The following is a 25,488-nucleotide window of genomic DNA, read 5'->3' as shown; positions in this document are numbered from 1 at the left end:
GAACCAATAATACAATTGCAGTTGTAATATGAGAGAGCTGGCGAACACCAGTTTGATCCATGGCAACCACATCTGCAGGAAATTTCTGTAGCTTGAGGACCTTCGGCTCCAAGCTGATAAGCTGGAGTCCAAGCTTTAGATACTGCAATGCATCAGGGAGAGGGAAACGTTACCTGGGCACTTTGTTCCAGGAGGCAGTCGCATCCTTTAGGCTAGGTACTTCAGATTTGATCCTGGTCAGAGACAGGAGGGTGTGACTACAAGTAAGGCAGGTATGAGGATCCAGAAGGTAGCACTGAAGGAGCCCCAGCCCTTGCATTTGTCCAACAGGTTTGAGGTTCTTGCCACCTGTGTGGATGAGAATAGGGCCTGCAGGCAGGCTTTGTGGTGCAGGGAACCAGCCATTCAAATGAAGGGAGTAAAAAGGAATGCAGTTGCAGTTGGGGACAGTGTAATTAGGTTGATAGATACTGTTCTCTGATGCTGAGAGCATGAGTCCTGAAGGTTGTGTTCCCTGCCTGGTGCCCAGAGTTAAGGACATCTAGAGGCTGGAGAGAAATTTGGAGTGGGAGGGGAAGGATCCAATTATCGTCCACTTGGGTATCAATGACACAGGTAGATCTAAGAAAGAGATCCTGTGAGGGTGTCTGAACAGCTTGGGGCTAAATTGAAAAGCAGAACCACAAAGATAATCTAAAGATTACCTGAGTCAAAAGCAAATTGGCATAAGGTAAATAAGATAAGAGAGAGATGAATACTTGGCTCAAAATTGGTTTGGGAGAAATGGATTTTGATTTTTAGGGCACTGGCAGCAGTACTGGGGAAAGAGGGAGCTGTGCTGTTGAGACAGCCATCGCCTGAACAGCACTGGGACCAGTGTACAGGCAAATCGTATAACTAGAGCTGTAGATGGGATTTAAACTAAGTAGTGAGGAGGGGGAACAGAGGTCATGACGGGGGAGATTTTGAAATCTAGATAAAGGACAAGGCAATAGTGCAAGATAGTGATGTGGACGGTAATAGCCAGTGTGATAGGAAGGAACGGAGTGTGCAACCATAAGAGTGCACCAGCAAATAAGTTCAGAGTAGGGGGGGAGAAAGTAAAAAGACAGAATTAAAGGCTCTTTGTCTGAATACATGCAGCATCTGTATAAAGATGGATGAATTGATAGAGCCAATCAAAATTGAAAACGATATGATAGCACTTAGAGACACATGGTTGCAAAGTGACCACGGCTGGGCCTGAATATTCAAGGGTATTTGATATTCTGGAAGGACAGGAAGAAAAGACAAGAAGGTGAAATGGACCTGCTTGTAAAGGATGAGATCAATACAGTAGTGAGAAATCATCTTGGTTTGAAGGATCAAAATGTGGAATCAGTTCGGGTGGTGATGAGAAATAGCAAAGAAGAGAAGTTGCTGGTAGTATTGATTTCAGGCCCCTGACAGTAGCTACCCTGTAAGACAGAGTATAAATCAACAAATAATGAGGGTATACAAACCGTCATTTTGGTAGTACAGAAAGGATGTGTCTAAGCTTTTCATCTTGCTCTCATCAGGACACACGCAAATATACCAATATGATGCAGAAAACAACAATTTATACTTATACTGTACAAGAAGAGTGCTGAGTGGCAAGTGGCGTTGGTGGAAGTGGTGGTGACTGACAGTTAACTGCCAAGCATTGTTTGAAATTCAAACCAGGCAGCTTGACCCTGATTGGTCAAGGCATTGCCCTGAGGAATGAGTTAGTGAATAGTTGTCACTTATTTTGTTTAGCTGAAACAGGTGCAACATGTGAACATATTCTTTCTGTCTGCAAAGACCAGGGCCCTGTGTATTAATATGTGGAGCTTCCAGTATACGCAAATAAGCCACTCTGTGAGCCCGACTGACAATCTTAAATTGGTTGTCAGCGCAATTCTTGGCACATTGGACAATATTTGCTAAATAATTCTCATTTGCGAAATCATATCTAATGTTGGACACTCTTCTGAGTTTTGCAAGCATGGGCTAGTTGGGTATTGTCTGTACCCTGCCTGTTGCGAACAGTGGCTGTTACATGCTGTTTGATACGATCTGCCAGTCTTTGGGATGTACAGCCTACATACCTAGCATCACACTGGCACTCAGATTCAAATATCACATTACTCTTGTGTGGTAGGCAGAACATCTTTTCTGGTTTGACGCCAGTATCCTGTTAATAGTAAACACCACTCGTGTTGCCACTGCGTAGTAGCAGCGTGAAACAGCTAGCTTCACTTGTTGCTCAAATTTTTGAGATACCTTGCCCTTCCAGGGTAACCTGAGGTAGACTGGGTACTTTTCAGAGCCGAAAGTGATGGCCTTAGGCCTGTTCATGAGTTTGCATGATGTACAGTGTGAAATGATCTGATCAGGGTAGCCATTATCCTGCAGGATGCCATTGATGCGCCCTATTTCAGCATCAAGCTTGTATGGTAATCAAATAGCTTGAGCCCTATTTACCAGGTTGCCGATAAGACCAATTTTAAAGCATGTGGAACTGTAAGAATCGCAATGCACATATTGACCAGTGAAGGTAGGCTTGCAGTAGATGTGGTAGAGAATCCCCTGGCAGATTTCTCAACTAGTATGTCAAGGAAGGGGAGTGAATTTGACTGTTCCATTTTATAATTTGTTGTTTTCCCCCTTATATTGGTATTCTTACCAGTGTCTTGTGTGCAAGACTCAAAAATTGGGCATGTCATTTTTTAGCAATAATTAATGGGGCCTTGTAAGAAAGACATTGCAGTAACCATGAGAGATTTCAATCTTCATATAGATTGGACAACTCAAATTGGCAAGAGTAGCATGGAGGATGTGTTTTGTAGAGTTTCTTAGTATAATACATTCTGGAGCCAACCAGGGAACTGGTTAATTATGTAATGAGACAGGATTAATTAATGACCTCCGTTAAAGCAGGGGTCAGTTTTTTTCCCCTGAGGATTGTTCTTGAGATTTCTCGAGGGTTACTTGTTTTTCAGGGGATCCTTTTTCATTCTCACTAATTCCTTTATTAAGTGATGCAGTCATGTGGTAACATTCTCTTTCTATTTGTGTTGAATTTTTTTACGGTTACTTTATTTAAATAGATCTGGTAGCACACATACCAAAGGAAAAAAAAACCCCTCAACCAGCTTACATTTCATCACATTTCTATATTTCTTTAGTTCTGATGAAGAGTCATATGGACTCAAAATGTTAACTGTGTTCCTCTTCGCAGATGCTGTCAGACCTGCTGAGTTTTTCCAGCTATTCTTTTTGTACCAAAGACTGCGTGTGTATATCTCCCCTACTCTGTTTCCAAACTGAAAATTCTACTAGGCACAAGACAACATATTGGGAACGAGTCTCACATCTACAGTCCCTCCTCAAAGTTAATTGCAAACAATTATTAGTCTCCAGCATTCTGTGGTTGTGTTCTGCCAATTTCAAGTTTCTTTCCCCTCAATACTTACGTTTAAAGTGATTGTTGACAACACTTCAGCACACTGACTTCCAAAGGTCCATTATGCAACAAGGGGAATACACTGAAATTAATTCTGCAGCACCAAGGTAACCATCAGATAATAAACGGTTTAATTCACATATACTTCACGTTTCAGTGATTTTTCCACCCCCCCCCCCCGCCCCCCCGCCCCAGCTAATGCACCAACTCGCGTGATCATCTGTGCTTTGATACATAGATTGGAATCCTTTAGCACAGAGGCACCCTTTTTACGTTAAAGATGCATACAACTTTATAGAGATGGTTAGTTCACTAAATGTACCTGCCAATGCCATACCTTTTACAGTGGGCGTTGAAAGTCTGTACACAAATATAAAAGCAGAGATATGCTGGCTTTCTGAAATCATAGAATCTTACAGCATAGAAGGAGGCCATTTGGCTCATTGTGCCTATGCCATCTCTTTCAGAGAAAGCTATCAAATTATTTCATGCTCCCACCAATTCATGCCTTGCTGCGAACTATTATTATTAAAGTTTTGTTAAAGTCAATCTCTGTTGCAGCCAGAGGCTGAATTAAGATAAGTTTTACAATCATTAATTAAGTAAAATATAAAAAGTTCAGGCAAAAATTCACAGGCAGCATTGCAGACAACAGCACCATTGATTCACCAGGCAGCTATAACTTCCTTGAGGTGGTCTAATGCTTGAACTGCTCACCACTGCCCTCCATTTGATACAGTAAATTCTGCAAAAGATGACTTTTTAAAAAAAAACAGGGAGAAATTGGAGTGGGAGAGAAAACTAGCAAGAAATAAAAACAGACAGTAAAAGCTTTTACAAGTATATAAAAAAGAGGAGAGTAGCTAAAGTATGTGTTGATCCCTTGGAGGGTGAGCCTTAGGAATTAATGGGTAAAAAGGAATTGGCAGAGATTTTAAACAAGTAGCTTGTATGTCTTCACAATACAAGGTACAACATTCCAAGAATAATAGAAAATCAAGAGGAAAAAGGAGAGGGAGGAACTTAAAACAGACATGATCACTAGAGCAAAAGTACTTGGAAAACTAATGGGACTAAAGGCTGACAAGTCTCCTGGACCTGATAACCTGCATCCTGGGGTCTAAAAAGAAGTGGCTGCAGAGATTGGGGTTGCATTGGCTATAATCTTCCAAAATTTCCTAGACACTGTAAAGATCCCAACAGAATAGAAAACCGCAAACAAAACATTCCTATTCAAGAAAGGAGGGTGACAAAAAGCAGGAGACTATAAGCAAGTTAGTCTAACGTCCGTCCTTGAGAAAATGTTAGAATCTATTATTGGGTTGGTAGTTCCGGGACATTTGGAAAATCATAATACAATCGGCAGAGTTAACATGGTTTTGTGAAAAGGAAATTGTGCTTGGCAATTTTTTTAAAGAGTTCTTTGAGGGTGCAAAAATCAGGGTGGATAAAGGGAACCAATAGATGTAACCAATAGATTTCCAAAAAGCATTCAATAAGGCGCCACATAAAACGTTACTGCACAAGATAAGAAATGGGGTTGGGGAAAGGATATATTAGCATGAATAGAGGATTGGCTAACTGACAGAAAACAGTCGGGATAAGTGGGTCATTTTCAGGTTGATAATCTGTAACTAATGGAATGCCACAGCGATCTGTGCTGGGGCCTCAACTATTTGCCATCTATATTAATGACTTGGATGAAGGTACTGACTGTATTGTGGACAAATTTGTTGATGATACAAAAATAGCAAGTTGTGAGGAGGATACAAAGTCTGCTAAGGGATATAGATAGTTTAAGTAGTGGGCAAAAAATTGGCAGATGGAGTATAATGTGGGGAAAATATGAGGTCCACTTTGGCATGAGGAATAGAGAAATGGAGAGAGACGGCAGAATTCTGCAGTTCAGCAGGATCTAGGTGTCTTGTATATGAATCACAAAGTTAGCATGCAGGTACAGCAAGTAATTAGGAACATGAATGGAATGTTGGTCTTTACTGCAAGGGAGATGGAGTATAAAAATAGAGAAGTCTTGCAATAGCTGTACAGGGCATTGATGAGACTGCAGCTGGAGTAATGTGTTCAGTTTTGGTCTCCTTACTAAGAGGGAAAAACTTGCATTGGGAGCAGCTCAGAGATTCCAGGGATGATGGAATTGTCTTATGAGGAAAGGTTGAGCAGGTGGGCCTATATTCATTGAAGTTTAGAAGAATGAGAGGTATTCTAATTGAAACTGTTAAGATTCTGAGGGGGGGTTGACAGGGTAGATGCTGAGAGGATGTCCCTTCTCAAGGGGAAATCTGAAACTAGGGGGCACAGTTTAAAAATAAGGGGCCTTCCATTTAAGGAGGAGATGAGGAATTTCTTTTCCTGTCTTTGAAATTCTCTTCCACAGAGAGCAATGGAGGCTGCATCATTGAACATATTCAGGGTTGAGTTGGACAAATTGTTGATCAACAAGGGAATTGAGGATTATGAGGGGCAAGCAGGAAAGTGGAATGAGGCTACAATTCAATAAGCCAAGAATTTAGCAAATGGCAGAGCAGGCTTGAGGGGCTGAACAGTGTACTCCTTTTTTTTTGAACTTATCTCTGGAGTTGGACTTGAAACTTCTGATTTTGAGACATGCGTGCTGTCACTAAAGCAAAAGTGTCATTTGTAATGTACTGGTGAAATTTGATCTCTTGGAACAAATTAGTTTAAATAGTTGAAGGCAGAAGATGAATCTGTGGCTCTGTTTGACTCCCAACCTGACGTGTGTTATTTGCCTCCCTTGCTTACCTGATCAATGCATTGTAAAATAGAATCACAGAATTTTAAAAGCACAGAAGGAGGCCATTCAGCCCATGTCTGCACTGGCTCTCCAAATGAGCATTATGACCTCGTGCTATTGCCCTGCCTTTCCCCCATACTTCTGCACATTGTTTCTATTCAAATAATCATCTAATACCCTCTTGAATGCCTCGATTGAACCTGCCTCCACCACACCTCCAGGGAGTGCATTCCAGACCCGAACCACTCACTATGAAAAAGGCTTCTTTTGTAAATCACTTTAAATCTGTGCCCTCTCATCTTGATCCTTTTATGAGCAGGAACAGCTTCTCCCTATCCACTCTGTCCAGCCTCCTCATGATTTTGAACACCTCTATCAAATCTAATACTGTATATCTGAACGAAATGTATTTTCTTGCATTGCTCTATCTAACTTGTAAAATATTTTATAATGTTGTTTGGTTTGCTTGTTAAGTGATCCACTTGTGTAGAACTGGAGCAGGAATCAGAAAGAATCTTATCAAAAAGGTCGGAGTCCAGGCAGTAGTCAGAAATGCATTTTGACAATGCACGCACAGCTTGCTGGCAGGACTTTGCCCTTGATTTTACTGGTGGAAGTTCAGTAATAAGCTGCTGCTGGGTTTGCTGCTCTGTTTAAGATGGCCATCCATCCGCCAAAGCTGCAGGCACCTGCCTTGATCACCCAGCAGCACCAGGAATGACGGCCTTGCAGCCTTAACCAAGTAGGCTGAAGAAACGTTTAAAAAAAATAAAATTATATTGATAGAGTGGAAATGCCTCTGAGCTAATTACTGGAGCCACAGGGGCTGCCTTCCCTGCCTGCAGCCACCTCTTTGAATGAAAATTACTTCCCCAAACCCAATCCCCTCCAGGCAGCTGCTGGGGGACTGCCTGCATTCAGCTGGTGAGGAGCCGATCCATCGTCAACAGAACGGTCATTAATAGGCCATTTGAATATGTAAAATTGCTTCCCATCTCTTTGTGGAGGGAAGCCTGTCCAAAGCCAGTCTCACCATTGGTAAAATTTCCCTGACAGCAGGACATGGTCAGGGAGCCTATCTGCCATAGCTTCCCAGCCACGGTGATCCTGCCTCATTTTGGGCCAGCAAAATTCTGCCCCATCATTTCAGCAGATTTACCTTCAGCTCCTGTGCAAAAGTGTCTGAAAACTGAATAGCACAGAAGCCATGGTTCATCTAATTGACAACTAATGGAAAGCCTGATCACACAGAAGCTAATTATGGATAGCCTTTTGCCTTTCACCTTCATTTTTGCCATGACACTTGAGACATTTTGTTACTCTTTATTTGGATATCATGAAATTTCTCTGCCCCCCCTGGAAGGTGAAATCCTATTACTGATGACCTTGGCTGGATTTTGTTGGATTGTGCTAAACTCTACCCATTGTGGGGAGGCAATGGCATAGTGGTTTTGTCGCTGGACTAGTAATTCAGAACCCAAGGTAAAGCTCTGAGAACCTGGGTTTGAATCGTGCCACGGCAGATGGTGGAATTTGAATTCAATGAAAAAATCTGGAATTAAAAGTCTAAAAGATGATGAAACCATTGTTGATTGTTGTAAAAACCCATCTAGTTCACTAATGCCCTTTAGGGAAGGAAATCTGCTGTCCTTACCGGGTCTCGCCTACATGCAGACCCACAGCAATGTGGTTGACTCATAAATGCCCCCTGAACATGGGCAATAAATGTTGGCCTCGCCTGCGATGCCCACATCCCATGAATGTATAAAACTAAATAAATCTGTACTCAAACAGGGTTGGTTTTCTATTCAGACCTGAACAGTCTGGCTGTTGATTAGATACGTTGAACATACTCGTATGGTTCTGACTCAGTTGTTATATTCTCACTGCCCTCCCAGAAGAATTGTTAGCAGTGGGAAATGAAAGAGAATCTGCATTTGGCACTCTTGATTTGTACTCCACTAGCAATATGTCCTCTGCTCACTTGTGCCTTTTGGCCATTTTTTTTAAAAATTGAAAACAAATTCTGTCTGTCTTTCACAAAGTTTAATGGCACTTTAGTTAATGTCTCTATTCTAAATGAAAGTCATATTAGTTGATAATTAAATCCATCCTTCATACATAGGATCTAAATGTGTTGCAATCCATATTTGTGGCACCTGAGAAGCAGCAGTGGCATATGAAATTAACTTTTTTTCTTAGAAAAATGTTTCTGAACATTAAATCTGAAACATTTTGGCTATGGTTATCGATTTATTTAATTCCTTGGTGATCAGTTGAAATTTTTATCATCACCTAGTTATTCCTTATCATAATAATCGACAAACTTCAGCATTGAATTCATTTCTTAGTCATCTTTTGCGCACATTCACCAGCATATTAGACAGCTGCCATTTGAATTTAAATTTGCTCCTTGGGACCACAGAAAGACATGGTGAAAGAGAGATCCTGATGCATGGTCCAGCTACCTTTTCTCTGCCCCTGGCTGTGGAAATTGAAGTGCACAACTCCACAAGCAGGCAGTACATGCTTGAGGCTTCACTTGTATTCTGTGTGAATGTTGGGATGCAGCTCTTCTAGTTTGAACATGGCCTAGATTTAGTAATGGTGACTTGTGTTGCTTTTGTCATTATTGTGTACAAGACTTGATACATCTTTGACATTGAAGAGGGCAGATTCTGGCATGTCACCCTTTTTAAGTCAATTGCTCTGCTCAGACTTTGGCTTTTGATTCTGGGGTCTGTTGTTGACTAATTAATAGAGATTAACTAATCATAGAATTCAACAATTCCATTATCATGCAACCACCAGGATGGTAGAAGGCAAACGAGATGGGCCTTTATCATTTTATGTTCAACAATTCATATTTGTCAGAAAAATGTTTCTTTAACCTCCCAAACATGAGGCTTTTGTCTAAATAGGGATAAGAATTTTTAGATTTAGGGCAAATTGTTCTTTTTTCTTCCTAAGGCATTTTTTTCTTGGAGAATGCCTGTCAAAAGTTAACTAATAATTATATGCTGCCTTAGTGCATTCCACAAGTGCCTAATGTCAGTTAAAGGCTACTGCATCTGCTAACCCATATTATCTTGAATAATGTCAGATTGCATCCATATTGTTGTTTCATCCTGAAACAATTTACAGAAATAATCTTTAAGCAATTATTTTAAAGCAGCTTTATCTGCTGTCAGGTCTATAGAGTAAATTTTTACAAGTAAATTTCTTAGAAAATCAATAAAATATGGAAAAAAAATTTTGTTTATCAGGACTTTCTTTAAAGTGTGTTGGCCTTCATTTTCGTTCAATTCTTTTGTTCTGTATTTAGTCGAATTTGGATTTTTAATTTGTGTGTTTCAGGCCTTGGAAGCCTGCAAGCAGTTGTTGAAGCTACCTGACGTTATTTGTACCTTAATTATTACTGCCTATGCTTTTAACATTATTATGACTTTTTTTCAGCGGATATAGCACAAAGGTACCGAATTAGTAAGTATCCAACATTGAAATTATTCAGAAATGGGATGATGATGAAGAGGGAGTACAGAGGTCAAAGATCAGTGAGTGCACTTGCAGACTTCATCAAGCAGCAGAAAAATGATCCTGTTCAAGAGATTCTGAATCTGAGCGAATTGGAAACAGTTGATGTAAGTCTGCACATTGGACCTAAGAGTTCAAGCAATTTATATGATCTAATTTTGAAACAAAAGCATTCTCTGATTTGAAACAATTATTTAAATTGTGCTGTACACGGTAAAGATTTTACTCATAATTTCATGAAAATTTAAGTAAAATGTATGTCTCATGACAAAGATTTAAAATTAATGTACTAAGCCTCAATTCCTGAGTGTTTTTAAAATAAATTTTCTAATAATGTATGTGCATCTAGTTCAGAAAAAGCAAAATCAGAATGACAGGGCAGTGATACCACCCAAAAAATAGTTTAATTATTTTTGCACTGAATAGCCTATTCTAATGAGGGTATTTTCACATTCAAAATCCTATAGAAAAGCTGCCAAAGGCATTGTATCCAAAATAAATTAAGGGACATTTTTGTTAGATGGGAAAACATGAAGTGAAAGCTTTATATGTCATAATTGTGTCTATTAATAAAAAAAACTCTTGTCTTTTTGGTTCAAAATACAAGATAGCTAACTATTTCTAATGCCTATTCTGTTGCATGCATAATACTTTAAACTAGTTGCACAAAAGTCTAGAGTGGGAAGAACAGAATGGTCAGGAAGGATATTGTCAAGTTTCCAGTCCTTGCTGCAAATGCTGGATCTTGTCCAAGCAGACCAGAGATCTTTGCTTCGATCTCGAGGCTCTGCTTAGTTAATTGACCTCAATTAAAGTAGTGGGATCAGGGGGAGGTATATACAGCAGTATAGTTTAAAAATCCTGGATTCTAAGAAAACTTAAGGATTTGAATCATATAGAATGATACAGCACTGAAGGAGACCATTCAGCCCATCATGCCAGGTAGTTTTTCTGCCATTGGAAATGGGTTCTCCTGGTTTACTTTATCAATGCCTTCATGATTTTGAAAACCCCCTCTTAACCTTTTCTGCTCTAAGGAGAACAGCCTCTGCTTCTCCAGTCTTTCCATGTAACTGAAGTCTCTCATGATTGGCACCATTATAGTAAATTCCTTCTGCACCCTTCTCAAGGGCTTGATCTCCTTCCTAAAGCAAGGTGTCCAGAAATGAACACTGTTTTAATTGCTCCACCATTGGTAGTCGATACTTCTGCCTGAGCCCAAAGCTCTAAAATTCCTCACGTGAAACGTCTTGAAGACATTTTACTCCATTAAATGTGCAATATAAATGCAAATTGTTATAAGCCAACTGAAGCCTCGTCCGTGTTTTATAAAGGGTTTGCATAACTTTCTTGTTTTTGTACACTCTTCCTCTATTAATAAAGCTAATGATCGCACATGCTTTTTGATAGCTTTCTCAACTTGTGTGCTACTTTCAAAGATTTATGAATGTACACTTTCAGATCTCGCTATTCCTGCACCCGCTTTGATAACGTTCCATTTGCTTACTGTTGCTTCTCCTCATTCTTATCAAAATGTATTACCTCACATTTCTTTGCATTAGATTTCATTTGTCACATGCGTGCCTATTTGAATGGAGTATGTTTTCGAAGTCTGTTACTAACCTCATTGTTGGCTATACTTCTGAATTTTGTGTTATCTGCAAACTTTGAAATTATGCCCTGATCCCAAAGTCCAGGTAATTAATATATACTAGAAAGAACAGTGATCCTAATATTGACTCTTGGGGAACACCACTATATTCCTTTCTAGTCTGAAAAGCAGCTGTTCATCACTACTTTCTGCTTTTTGTCCCTCAACCAGTTTTGTACTCTCAATGTCGTTGTCCCTTTCATCCCATGGGCTTTAAATTTTCTAAAAAGTTAATTTTTTGGTATTTTATCTTGGAAGTCCATAGCCACAACATTAACCCCCTTACCCTTCTCAAATAACTCTGCTGTTTTGAGGGAATTCATGTTAGTGAAAAACTGGTGGGAGAATGGAAGGAGGAATCATGCCTGAAGATGCCCAAGACCAAATGTGCCATCAGACCAAGTGCCAGAGACAGGCCTGACCTTGAAAAGCATGTATTGAAATGGGTCTTGTAAAATTGTCAGGTCTTTAAAATTGTCAGAATGGTTACATCATCACCAGAAATGCAATGTGTATATACGCATTTAGGTGGACCAAATCAAACCCTGAGTCCAGTAAAGATTTCAGAGCACTCGAAACATCAACTCTTCTTCTCCGCCGATGCTACCAGACCTGCTGAGTTTTTCCAGGTAATTCTGTTTTTGTTTTGGACTTCCTGCATCCGCAGTTTTTTGTTTTTATTTCGGAGCAACAGCTAGTTGGTGTAGCCACTTTTTAGAATGAAAATGTCAATTGTTGCAGTAGAAGACCAAAATCGCTTGGAGACTACCGGAAGACCTTGATTCCAAAATGACCAGTTTCCAGTGATTCTTTATCAGATAGCGGCAAAAACCCATTATGTCACATTGGCAACATGGATGAAATGCCCATGAATTTCTGTATGCCCAGCAGTCAAACTGCAGAGTGGAAAGGTTCAAAAACAGTTGTACTGAAAATCACAAGACATGAGAAGACAAAATTTACAGTGGTACTAGCCTGCATGGCCAAAGGAACAAAATTAAAGCCTATGGTAATTTTCAAACATAAAATCATGCTGAAAACAAGTTCCCTGAAGGAGTTTTGTGCATGACCATGACACTGGTTAAATGGATGAGGATGGAGTTAAGTTTTGGATCGACAACCTGCGGAATAGGTGTCCCAGTGACCTATTCAAGGAATGCAGCTTATTAGTGTGGGACCGGTTCAGATCCCATATAACCAATGACATCAAGAGGTGTCTATGAAGAAATAACATCCAAATTGCAGTTATACTAGGGGGTCTAATGTCCTTCACTCAGACGTTTGGATGTCTGCCTCAACAAGCCATTCAAGGATCATGTTCGCACCAAATGGAATTGATGGATGGGTGACAGAAAGAAACCTTAAAGTAGAAATATGCATTCTGTCCCGCTTGATGTTTTGTGTTTTTTTTATCAAATCATGGGATGCTACGAGAATGCACAAACCATCGTATCACTCAAAAATGTGACCTTTCCAATTCAGTGGATGGAGAGGAAGATGATTTGTTGTGGAGGGATAATTCTGAAACCTAAAATGCCAAATCTGATCCAGAGTGGGATCCTTTGATGCCATAGCCAAAGTGACTCAATGAATTTGATGAACTCATTGCCTTCAGCATCTGATGCAAAGAATTTGACAGCTTTTAAAATGTTTTGATTGTGGTTGAAGGTATGCTTGTAGAATTAATTCATTCAATAAAAGGTCACTGATTTAATTTGATTTATTGATATTTTTTCCACGTTGCAACATGGCGACCACCTACACCAACTCAGCGTATAAATTGATTCCCGTTGGAGGATTTTTCAAGTTTTCAAAGGCTGATTTATATTCTGCAATCTATGGTAATTTTTTATGCAAATTTTCTTTGAAAAAGTAACATATGTTGTGGATAAGGGGGAACTGGAGGATATACTGCACTTAGATTTTCAGAAGACATTTGATAAGGTGCCACATCAAAGGTTATTGCAAAAAATAAAAGCTAATGGTGGAAGGAGTAACATTGGCATGATTAGAAGATTGACTAGCTAACAGGAAGCAGAGTAGGCTTAAAAGGGTAATTTCCTGGTTGGCAAGATGTAATGAGTGGTGTGCTGCAGGGGTGTATCCAAAACTTAACTCCATCCTCATCCATCTAACCAGTGTCATGGTCATGCACAAAAACTCCTTCGGTGTAGGGGCCTTAACTTTTTTTATAATTTATATAAGTGACAGACGAAGGGACTTAAGGTATGGTTGCTAGATTTACTGATAACGCAAATCTATGTAGATAGGAAAGTAAGTTGTGAAGAGGACATAAGGCGGCTACATAGGTTAAATGACTGGGAAAAGATCTGGCAAATGGAGTATAATGTGGGAAAATGTGAAATTGTCCATTTTGGCAGGAAGAATAGAAAAAGGGGTATTATTTAAATGATGGCACAGCTCTGAGGTGCAGAGGGATCTGGGTGTCCTAGTGCATGAATTGCAAAAGGTTAGTATCCAGGTACAGCAAGTAATTAGGAAAGCTAATAGAATGTTATTGTTTATTGCGAGGGGAATTGAATACAAAAGTAGGGAGGTTATGCTTCAGTTGTTCAGGGCACTGGTGAGAGCACATCTGGAATATTTGTGTATAGTATTGGTCTCCTTACTTAAGGAAGGATGTAAATGTGTTGGAAGCAGTTCAGAGAAGATTAGACTAATACCTGGAATGGGCAGGTTGGACAGGCTAGGCTTGTATCTGCTGGAGCTTAGAAGCGTGAGAGGCAACTTGATTAAAAGGTAAATAAGATCCTGAGGTGTCTTGACAGGTTGGATGTGGACAGCATGTTTCCTCTTGTGGGAAATCTAGAACTAGGGGTCACTGTTTAAAAATAAAGGGTCGCCCATTTAAGACACATGAGAATTTTTTGCCTAAGAGTCGTGAGTCTTTGGAACTCTCCTCCTCAAAAGGTAGTGGAAGCAGAGTCTTTGAATATTTTTAAGCGAGCGATAGATTCTTGATGAGCAAGGAAATGTTATTGGGGTAGGCAGGAATGTAGAGTTGAGGTTACAATCAGGTCAGCCGTGATCTTATTGAATGGCAACAGCAGGCAATTCATATGTTTGTATGTTCTAAAATTATGTTGTACTACTTGGTTCACAGTATCTTTACAGTGCAGAAGGAGGCCATTCAGCCCATCAAGTCTGCACTGGCTCTCAAAGATCATTCCACCTAGTCCCAATCCCTACCATATTCCCATAACCTTGCACATTCTCTCTTTTCAGGTAGCAATCCAATTCCCTTTTGAATACCTCGATCGAACCTGCCTCCACCACCCCTTCAGGAAGTTTTGTTCCAGACTCCAACCACCCTCTGGGTGAAAAATTTTTTTCCTCACATTACATTTACTCCTTTTGCCAATTATTTTGAACCTGTGCTCTCTAGTTCTTGATGTTCTCTTGAGTGGGAACAGTTTCTCACTATTTACCCTGTCCATACCCCTCAGGATCTTGAATACCTCCATCAAGTTTCCTCTCAGCCTTCTTTTCTCCAAGGAAAACAGTTCCCCACCTCTCCAATCTATCCTCATAGCTACAGTTCTTCACCCTGGGAATCATTCTTGTGAATCTTCTCTGGATGCAGCACTCCAGATGAGGCCTAACTAGTGTCTTATACAAGTTCAACATGCCCTCCTCACTCTTGTACTCAATGCCCCTATTAATAACATTGAAGATAGTATATGCTTTATTAAATGCTCTCTCAATATGCCCTGCCATGTTCAATGACCTATGCACATATACACAGAGGTCCCTCTTTTCCTGCATCTCCTTTAGAGGCTCTCCTTTTATTTTATATTGCCTCACCATTTCTTTCCTGCCAAAACAAATCACTTCACACTTCTCTGCATTGAACTTAATCTGCCACTTGTCTGCCCAATCCACCAATATGTCTGTGTCCTTTTGAAGTCCAAGACTATCTCCATCACAGTTGACAACATTTCCAATCTTCTTAGCATCTGCAAATTTTGAAATCATGCCCTGCACACCATAGTCTAGGTCATTAATATATATCAGGGAGAGCAAGGGTCCCAACACTGATCCCTGAGGAACTCCACTACAAATCTTCCTCCAATCTGAAAAACAATCATTTATCACTACTCTGTTTCCTGACACTCAGCCAATTTCTTATCCAAGTGCTTACTTTCCCCTTTATTCCATGACCTAGAATTTTGCTCAAGTCTGTTGTGTGGCACTGTATCAAATGCCTTTTGAAAAATCCATACACCACATCAACAGCGTTTCCTTTGTCACCCTTCTCTAAAAACTTCAAGTTAGTTAAACATGATTTTCCCTAGATGAATCCATGCTGGCTTTTTTAATTATCCTGCACTTGTCTAAGTGATTATTGATTTTATCCCGTATTACAGTTTCCAGAAGTTTCCCTGCCACTGAGGTCAAACTGTCTGGTCTGTTGCTGTCAGCTTTATCTTTGCACCCCTTTTTTGAACAAGGGTGTAACATTCACAGTTCTCCAGTCCCCTGGCACCTCCTCTGTGTCTAAGGAAGACTGGAAGATTATCACTAGTGCCTCTGCAATTTCCACTCTTATTTCCCTCAATACCCTTGGATGCATCTCATACGGTCCTGGTACCTTATCTATCTTAAGTAAAGAAAGCCTTTCTAACAGCACCTTCCTCTCGATTTTAAATTCTTCTAGTGTATCAGTTACCTCCTCTCTCACCTCGGCCTGGGTAGCAAGTTCTTCCTTTTTTAGTTCAGTTTTTTGTCATGCCTGTAAGGGAGATCAGTGGGTTAGCACTTTATGGTGTGATTTGTTTTAACTATATAGTAAATTGTGAATTGTTATTTGGAATCTTGGTCTGGTTCCATTTCCTGATTAGCAAATTATTTTTTTGTTAAATAGTGTTTACCAATGTAGTAATACACCATCTGCTACATGTGCACATACTTAACACCCTGTAGCCTGAGACCTTTTTAATCCTCATATATTTAAGAAGCAATTATTTCTTGTTCTGTCAGTGTACTGTTAATTTTATTGTGCTTTTATGTTATAATGAGTAATGCTATAGTGCCAAATTCCCTACTTTTACACTGACAATGCATTCAATAACTTAAGACTGACAACCATAAAGGTACAGCTGTTGCCAGGATCAGCTGACATAGGCGGATGTGGAGTTTCTGAGCCTGAAGAGAGTCTCATTAGCAATTTCTGCAGCTGGGAATCTCTCTTTGCAGTAATTTGAATTGTCTTCCCATTCTGCCTACACAGACCTGAATTTGCTTCTCACTGTATCTCACCAGGTCAAAGCAGTAGCTGAGTTTTGCCACACTCAAGCCCTCCCCCTCCCATTGTTTCTTCCCTCAATACACTAGCTATTTACAATCATGGCTTCACAGGAGCAAAATTTGGAATTTCCCAACAGATATACCCTTTTATGTCATTATCATGAAGGAGAAGGATCAGCACGGGTTGAGTAAAGAAGGATCGGACAACACTTTGGGGTGATGCAACCCATCAACTGTTCCCCTGCCCTTTCACCTAGGGATATACAACTGTACAGATAATTGAGGGCTTTTCTAAGAAGGTGTCAGTCTGAAGGATGTGCTTAACTTATGAGGCAATAGGCTGCTCCTTCATTTGTTTGAGGACCTGCAGAACCACTTGTCTACCTGTACTGCTCTCACACTGGCCTTTCAGGTGATTGCTGATCACAACTTTAATGGAGAAGGCTTATTCCAAGACAACAAGCATGAGCTTAAATTCATCAGGTAATGATACACTTTACAGGAGATCAGAGGAATTCATCACCTTTGACATCACATGTCATTGAGGAACTTTCTTTTCACTCTGGATGCCAAGTCCCACGACTCCAAAGCCACAGTCTTTTCCTCTGCCCCCACTGGAAAATGGCATATCTCACCCACTTCCTGCACTCTGCCAGCTGCCAATGGTTCTGTTATTGACTCTATGCCACATCCTCAAAAACACTATCAATTGTCTCAGTTGAAAATATCAGCGCTGGTGCTTGGGATGGAAGAAGCAAAATGACATTGGCAGTAAGTTGGATATTCTTGGGGCCAAGGAGCAGTAGGCAGGAGTTCTATGCAGGAACTCATGAGTGGACTTGTGGCTGATGACTTCCTCTGCCGCATCATCATTGTTCACAGGGATATTCTGGTGTTTTGTTCTTGCTTCTCCTCCTGCTCCTGTGCCCCTTTTTGATGTGGCGGATCTATAGGAAAGAAGGGTAGACGCTAAGAATGGATAAAATTGCACCCCTGAGACTAAGGAATCAGAAGGGAGTTCAAGCTTGTATCTGTGTGATACAGGATGCCAGGATGCATTGATGGTGTTTAGTCATTAACCTGGTGCCAGAAATGTGCTCCTACTTCCTCATCTCTCAATGCAAGATCAGTGTGTCTGCCTATGAGCTCCTTGGCCACCTTTTTGCAGCATGTGAGATGCTTAGGCATTCCCTCTCTGGTGGTTTACCTCCAGTGGGAATTCTGTACCCACTTCTGTGGCAAATATTTGAGAATGGATGGCAGTTGAGTATGTGACAAGTAGCAAAAAGAGCTAAAGTAAGAAATGCAAAGTGATCAATCTGTTAAAGTGGAAGAAGGAGCTTTTGTGTTGTGCACACAGTAATTGCCATTGGCGAAGATAAGTAACCATAGTGAGTTAGAGTGCCCTTCAACCGGAATGCTTTGGTGAAGTAATTTGTACAAGTGTTTCTCTTTAGTGTATGAAAAGTTGCAAGTGACTAAGGAAGAAAGTTTGGTCTGTCATTTTGCCAGCCCTGATTAGGTAATTGAACTTCTTGGGCATTGGCCTGCAGTCTTTGGGCTGAGAAACTTTGCAGTCAATGATAATGTCATACCTTCCCCCACCAATCTGTGTACTGATGTCAGTTTCCTCAGAGGGCTTGCAGCCTGAATCAGTAAAATTATGACATCATCCTGTGTATCTCTATCATGTCCTGTTGCCTTATTTCAGAGTACCAGCTATGGTGGACATTTTGGAAGGTATCAGAAAATGATTGCTGAGACATGCAATGAAGTTAGCTGGGAGTTGAGTGAACAAGGCATTGTTTCTTACCTTTTCAGACATTTAAAAAAAAATAAGGTTTCACCCTGATTTCCAAGCCCTCCATAAGAACTAAGAAATAAGAGCAGAAGTAGACTAAACAGCCCATCAAGCCACGTCCACCTTCAATATGACCGTAGCTGATCTTGGGTTTCAACTCTGTTTTCCTGCCACTCACCATAACCTTTGATTCCCTGAGGGACCAAAATTCTGTCTATTTCTTAAATATAGTCAATGATGGCACAGACATAACCATCTGGGGTAGAGAATTCCAAAGATTCATTCTTTGACTGAAGAAATTTCTTCTCATCTCAGTCCTAACTGATTGGATCCTTATCCTGAAACTGTGCCTACTTGTTTTATTTGTCCAATATCTGCAGTTTCCTCATTCCCCAGGATAATTTCTCCTGTTTCTGCTTCTAAGGGATCGACATTTACTTCACCTATTCTCTTTTTTATACACTTATAAAAGCTCTTACAATCTATTTTTATATCGCTGGCTTTTTTACTCTTTTTTTTTTCCCTTTTCACCTGTTATACAATAGATTCACACCAATCATTGTGCAAATACACTGACCCAGGGGGCTTGGCCTAAATAGCCAAGTGGTTATGGTACTGGGTTTGTAAGCCCAAGATCAAGAGTTCAAATCTCACAATGGCAAAACTATGAAACAACGTAACTTCATCTGAAACAGATGGAAACGGGTTTGTACTCGAAAGAGTTACACTGACCCAGGGGGCTTGGCCTAAATAGCCAAGTGGTTATGGTACTGGGTTTGTAACCCCAAGATCAAGAGTTCAAATCTCACAATGGCAAACTATGAAACAATGTAACTTTATCTGAATAGGAACAGATGGAAACATGTTTGTACTCAAAAGAGTTACACTGACCCAGGGAATCCCTGCTGAAATACCTCTCCAGGCCACTGGTGGACATGAATATTTACCATTTTTGCAAAAGCAATGGAATTGAAGTTCACCCGCATTGTGTTGAAAATACTTTTGCCAATGTTTTTTTATTATTCAAACTTGTTCTTTGTATTGGAAAAATACTGTTCTTGCCAAGCCTGTCCTTTTACAATCAAGACCTTTCAATTTAGCTGTAAATTGTACTACAAGCTTTTAGGTTTTAGAATTGAATCATGGGGAAAATGATTGGCACTTCACTACAACTGCAGAACATCTGGGTTTGTGACACTTCTAGCCATGACCACCTCTTGCAAAACAAAAACAATGAAAGTATTCTGAAGTGTTAAGAATCAGCATGCCAGTTAATCCCTTGAGTATTGATTTGTTAAGACTCTGTTGTCTACCCTCGTATACCAGCATTTTACATCTACCCAAGGAGATGCAACAATATTTAAACTTTGCTGACTACCAATCTTTTGTCATAATGCAGCTTTGTTCTGATAAACTTAATATGTCAGGAGGTTCAAATATCTATAAAGATATTCTGGAAAAATGACCAGAGATCACTGTGCTCTGAACATACTACTCTGTAGAAGAATTTTCAATTACCCTTGCTTCTTCATAATATATAGATTTTATGTGGTGTTCAAGTCGCAACTTAACCATGGGACATATTTGTCCCGAGGATGCTCATGCAATTATGAAATATGTCAGGCATCAACAGTTCATCCCGACTTTTGTAATTTACTTTTAATTACAGAGAGAAGCAAGATGCTTAGTGGATTTGTATAGTTCTGATCATTGTGGTTCTGCACACTGGCACAGTACTACAGAGAGATGAGGTGTATTTGATAACTGTTCTGTTAAGTCCCTGATCTATCTTGTGTTTCTGTGGACAGGTGAAAAGGCAGGAAGTCAAACCTTGCACCTGTTGAAGGCTGGCCCAGAGCAACACTAGTGCAGTTGCCTATCTGCTCATTCACAATTGGTGTGCTGAGTTTGGTGGGCTGGGCGAGTGTGCAAGATTTATATTCTCAAACAAAATGCCTCAGAAGTTTGAGGAAATTTAGGCTCAAATTCTTAATCATTTTGCTGTTTTGGTCATTTCACAAATACCTCTTTTGACTTTGGGAATTTGTACTGAACTGGATTGTAAAACTATTTTCTTACACTGCCTTTAAAATCATACACCTATATCAGTTGAACAATCCAGAATGTGGCTGTTGTATTTTACAGCGCAGCAAGCGAAACATCATTGGATTTTTTGAACAGAGAGATTCCGACAATTACAGGGTCTTTGAAAAAGTGTCCAATATTTTACGGGATGATTGCATCTTTCTGGCTGCGTTTGGGTAAGAGTGAACTAAATTTGTTTTAATTATTTTTTTTGAGTGGAAAATGATACCATAAAGATTTTATTGATCTCCCTATACTATGCAATATTCCCAGTATTAAAGGCTAGGCAGGTGATCTGTTCAGAGGACTCTGCTGGAGTTGCTCTGTAACTTGCTGCTAAGAGTGCATGAGAACAGCTTGGCAAAAGTACTTTCCCGATTATTTTCTTAAACCTCCCCCAATCCAGCCCTTTGCTGTCCCCCTCTTTGTGGAGAAAAACCGTGCAACAGCAGCATGACTGAGATTTCAATCTTGATTTTTGCTTAATGATGGCAATGTGCATCCTACAGCTTTGATACAGTGCTTTTAAGATCCGGTATGCTTAGGTTTTAGATGTTTTGCTTTGTTTATAAAGGATATAAGGAATGGATTTATGATTTCACAACACAGTGACAAGATAAATTCTTAAATTATTTAAATTTAGTAGTCTGTACTGTGTGGAATTCCAGATTTTGTTGTGAGAAAAATTATTCAGACAAATATAAATTTCAGGAGGTGTTGCAAACAATATTGTGTTGACCATATGTTATTTAAAGAGAACATGTAGTTGAATGCGCAAGTTTATTTGCTCTGCGATTTAATAGATGATGTATAGTTTCAGGCTTTGGATAAATAGTGATTCAAAAAAAATTACATCTCTTCAAACTAATCTGCTCCTTACAGGGACCCAGTGGGACTGATGACAACTAATAATACTCTCTTTCAGAACTGATAATTAAGTGTTGTTTGCAGCTGTTGTATACTTATCAGGAACAAAAATCAGACTGTGTTTTTGTCAGGAAAATAACTTGCTTAATATGTAATTGTGTAGTGTGCAATGTGGATTTACTTATGAATTGCTACAGCATATGCCATACAACAATGCCTGAGGAATCATGCTCTCTCAGGCATGGTATGAAAGATGCTGAGGAATTATTAAAAACACTTCATATTCTCCCCAGGTTCAGTCAGTAGAACAGGTGGTCTCCACATCAGTACAATACTGCCATTTATTTGTATTTGGTACATTTTAGAAATTTTCCCGTGCTATTAAGTGGAAACAATATTCCAGAAAGAATTCTGACAAATTATACTTCTGGATTATCCCTGAACAAATGGCATACCCTTAAGTAAAAATATGATCTATATTTGGACATTATCACTGGCTTCCTGCATAACTGAATGAATACAACTAGGGGTGGGGTCCTAGTTGCACTGGTTTTTCAAGGTACTACTGTGCGTGGAAATGTGTTAAGCACTGTGGGACTGCTAGGCACATACTCCACATTCCCATATTTCAGCTTTGTATTGGCCAGCTTATTTACCATCCTCTAAGTAGCTAGAATCTTGGCAAATTACACTTTAAATGTTCTATGCAATGAAGTATCACATTGTGGAAGGTTTAGATATATCTCTGAATCTTCCCTCAAATGTATATCCCATTTAAAATCTTCAGGTTTTAACATGAGTTTGATATTGCCTTTTAATATTTTTTAGCAAACCTCTTGATGATTTCCTGCTTCAGATTACTTAGACGCACTAAGAGCTGATAAGGTTAAAAAATTTGGGTAGATTATTTTGTTTCTTCGAACTGGAAGCTTATTCTATAACCACATTTGATGAAAGGCATTTGGAGAAATTGAGGCAACTGTAATTTGCAATTTTACAATGTAGAAAAATATCCAAAAGCTTGGTAAAAGAATGGTATTTAAAGGAGATGCACAGGCATAGAGATTTAAGGAGGAACTTCCTGAACATGGAACAAGACAGCTAAAGGCATAGTTGCCAGTGGTGGGACAAAAAGAGGTGGCACCCACAAGAACTAGGGAATAGTTTGTTTGAAAGGGTTTATAGCACTGTGGGAGATTATACAGATTGGAAGAGGCAAGGATAGATTTGAACAAGGTTGAAAATTTGAGCTTATATCAGGAAAAATCAATCAGGCTGATCATTTTGATCAAATTGATCCTCTAGAAAATAGAAGACTGAAAGGTGACCTGATAGAAGTCTTCAAGATTATGAAAGGATTTGATGGGGTAGATGTAGAGAAGATTTTTTCCACTTACGTTGGAGACCAGAACCAGGACCATAAATGTAAGATAGTCATGACTGAATCTAATTGGGAATTCAGGAGAAACATCTTAGCCCAGAGAGAACTCTCTACCACAAGGAGTAGTTGAGGCAAATAATTTGGAAACATTTAAGGAGATGCTAAATAAGCATGTGAGTGAGAAAGGAATATAAGATCATAAGAAACAGCAGTAGGCCATATGCTCCTTCAAGCCTGCTCTGCCATTCATGGCTGAACCTTGCACATCAACTACACTGCCAACCCAGAGGAAGTGAGAGACTTTGGAGTGCATGTCTACAGGTCCCTGAAGGTGGCAGGACAGGTGAATAAAGTGGTAAAGAAAGCATAAGGAATGCTTTCCTTTATTGGACAAGGTGTAGAATATAAAAACAGGGATGTAATGATGGGAACTTTATAAAATGCTGGTTAGGCCACAGCTGGAATTTTGTGTACAGTTCTGGTCACCACATTACAGGAAGGAAATAATTGCTCTGGAGAGAATACAGAGGAGATTTACAAGAATGTTGCCAGGGCTTGAAAATTGCAGCTATGAAGAAAGATTGGCTAGGTTGGGGTTGTTTTCCTTGGAACTGAGGAGGCTGAGGGTGAGCTAATTACAGTGTACAAGATTGTGGAGCCTAAATGGAGTAGACGGTGATGCCATTTTCCCCAAGTGGAGAGGTCAGTTACCAGGGGGCACAGATTTAAGGTGATTGGTAGAAGGATTAGAGGTGATATGAGGAAAAACTTCTTCACACAGAGGGTGGTGAGTGGAATTCGCTGCCTGGTATGGTAGTGAAAGCAGAAACCCTCAACTCGTTTGAAAGGTACATGGATCTGCACCTAAAGTGCTGTAATATGCAAGGCTATGGACTGGGAGCTTGAAGGTGGGATTTGTTTTTGTTTTTGTTTTTTTCTTTTTCAGCTGGTGCAGACATGATGGGTTGAATAGCCCCTTTCTGTGCTGTAATTTTTCTATGGTTCTTTGGATATTGATCACCCACAGCTTTGAGGTAGAGAATTCTACAAATTCACAACCCTTTGAGTAAAATAAAATGTCTGCCACCTCAGTCCTAAAATAGCTGACTCCTTATCCTAAGGTTATGCTCCCTCGTTCTAGACTCTCCAGCCAGGGGAATCGAAGAATATACTTATGGAGAGAGATGAGGCTTATTTGCTGTGTAAATCCTGATGTGAACCTATTGGGCCAAATGGCATGTTTCTGTGCTATAGATGCAATGTAATAACACAAGCGTTTCCCGATTACATTAAATGGCAAGCAATACAATCTGGTTCCTAGGCTTGAGGCAATTAGTCGCAACTCCTGTAGACTGCCTGCTCAGCTGTGGACCTCCACCCATCCTCCGGATTCTAACAATCGCTGACCACTAGCTCTATAATTATACCAAATAAACAGTCTAATTACATACATACCTGCCTTGTCCCTGACCATAACCTGTGTTAACAGCCTGTTATCAGTAAATTTCTGGTCCTTGCAGCTACAATCACGGTATGACCCCCAGACATTGCAAACTCACTTAGTACATCAAGGTCAGCACTTACAGGGACATTTTAAAATTGCATATGGGTCTGATGGGAAAATGGTCACCTTTCGTACAATCCCCTCAAACTTGTAAACTCAAAGGAATACTAGCTAGGTTTATGCAACCTGTCTTTCTAATTTAAAGTGCTAGTATTATTGTGGTGAGTCTCTGCTATACTCCCTCTTTTCACTCATACAGAACTCATATCTGAAGCTAAGCAAGCTAGAATACTTAAATGATCTTACTAAAATGTTCTAGCATTTTCTGTGAAGTACTTTGGGATATTTTTCTACTTAAAAGGTGCTATATAAATGCAAATTGCTGTAAAGGTACAGGATGAAGTACAGTAGTTAGAATAACTATAGGTAAGGAAATAATAGAAAAGCTTTTGGAACTTGGCATTAGGCCCTGATGAAATGCTAAAGAAAGTCAGAAAGGAAGAAACAGAACTCTAACTATAATCTTCCAAATATTCTTTTATATGGATGGTGGCTGTCAATGTAATAACTCAATTCAAAAAGTGATAAAGTAGATATATCTATAGATTACTGCTAGTGTAGGCTGACTAAACTTCTAGAAACCATACAACAGAATAAAATTAATACATAAGAACATAAGAAGAGCAGGGGAGTTATCCCTCAATCAGCATAACAAAAAACGATTATCTAGTCATTATCACGTTGTTTGTGGGAATTTGCTAAGCGCATATTGGCTGCCACATTTCGTACATTACAACAGTAACTACATTTCAAAAATTACTTATTTGGCTATTAAGTGCTTTGAGACGCCCGGTGGGCGTGAAAAGTAATATACAAGTCCATCTGTCTTTTTTTTCTCTACAATACCTAGAAAGGCATTAATTAAGGGCAGCCAACATGCTTTGTAAAAGGTAAGTCTTTTCTGACAAATGTAAAAGAATTCTTTGAGGAGGTTAAATTAGAAAAACTTTGAAGAAAGCCAAGGAGCCAAGATACTTGCAGATCCAGATGTAGAATTCTGAGAGGACAAGGTGATGAAGCTGTAAAATAGCATGAAACGCTTGGTTTTCTAAATTGAGGCAATGAGGTAATACTAAACCTCCACAATCATTGGTC

The 25,488-nt window shown here is 39.7% G+C and overlaps 1 protein-coding gene across 1 annotated transcript in view; it reads left to right on the top strand.

Annotated features, from left to right (window-relative positions):
* Positions 1–25,488, top strand: part of erp44 (endoplasmic reticulum protein 44) — a 110,543-nt gene that overhangs the window by 65,809 nt on the left and 19,246 nt on the right. The window contains exons 5-6 of the mRNA XM_041183624.1: positions 9,699–9,883; positions 20,642–20,757. Coding sequence (XP_041039558.1) covers positions 9,699–9,883; positions 20,642–20,757 — 301 coding nt within the window. The remainder of the gene's footprint in view (positions 1–9,698; positions 9,884–20,641; positions 20,758–25,488) is intronic.

This window comes from Carcharodon carcharias, chromosome 3, assembly GCF_017639515.1.
Source record: "Carcharodon carcharias isolate sCarCar2 chromosome 3, sCarCar2.pri, whole genome shotgun sequence".
In the NCBI taxonomy this organism is placed as follows: Eukaryota; Metazoa; Chordata; class Chondrichthyes; order Lamniformes; family Lamnidae; genus Carcharodon; species Carcharodon carcharias.
Note: the sequence above shows the minus strand (reverse complement) of the source record. Positions and strands in the feature narration are given on the sequence as shown.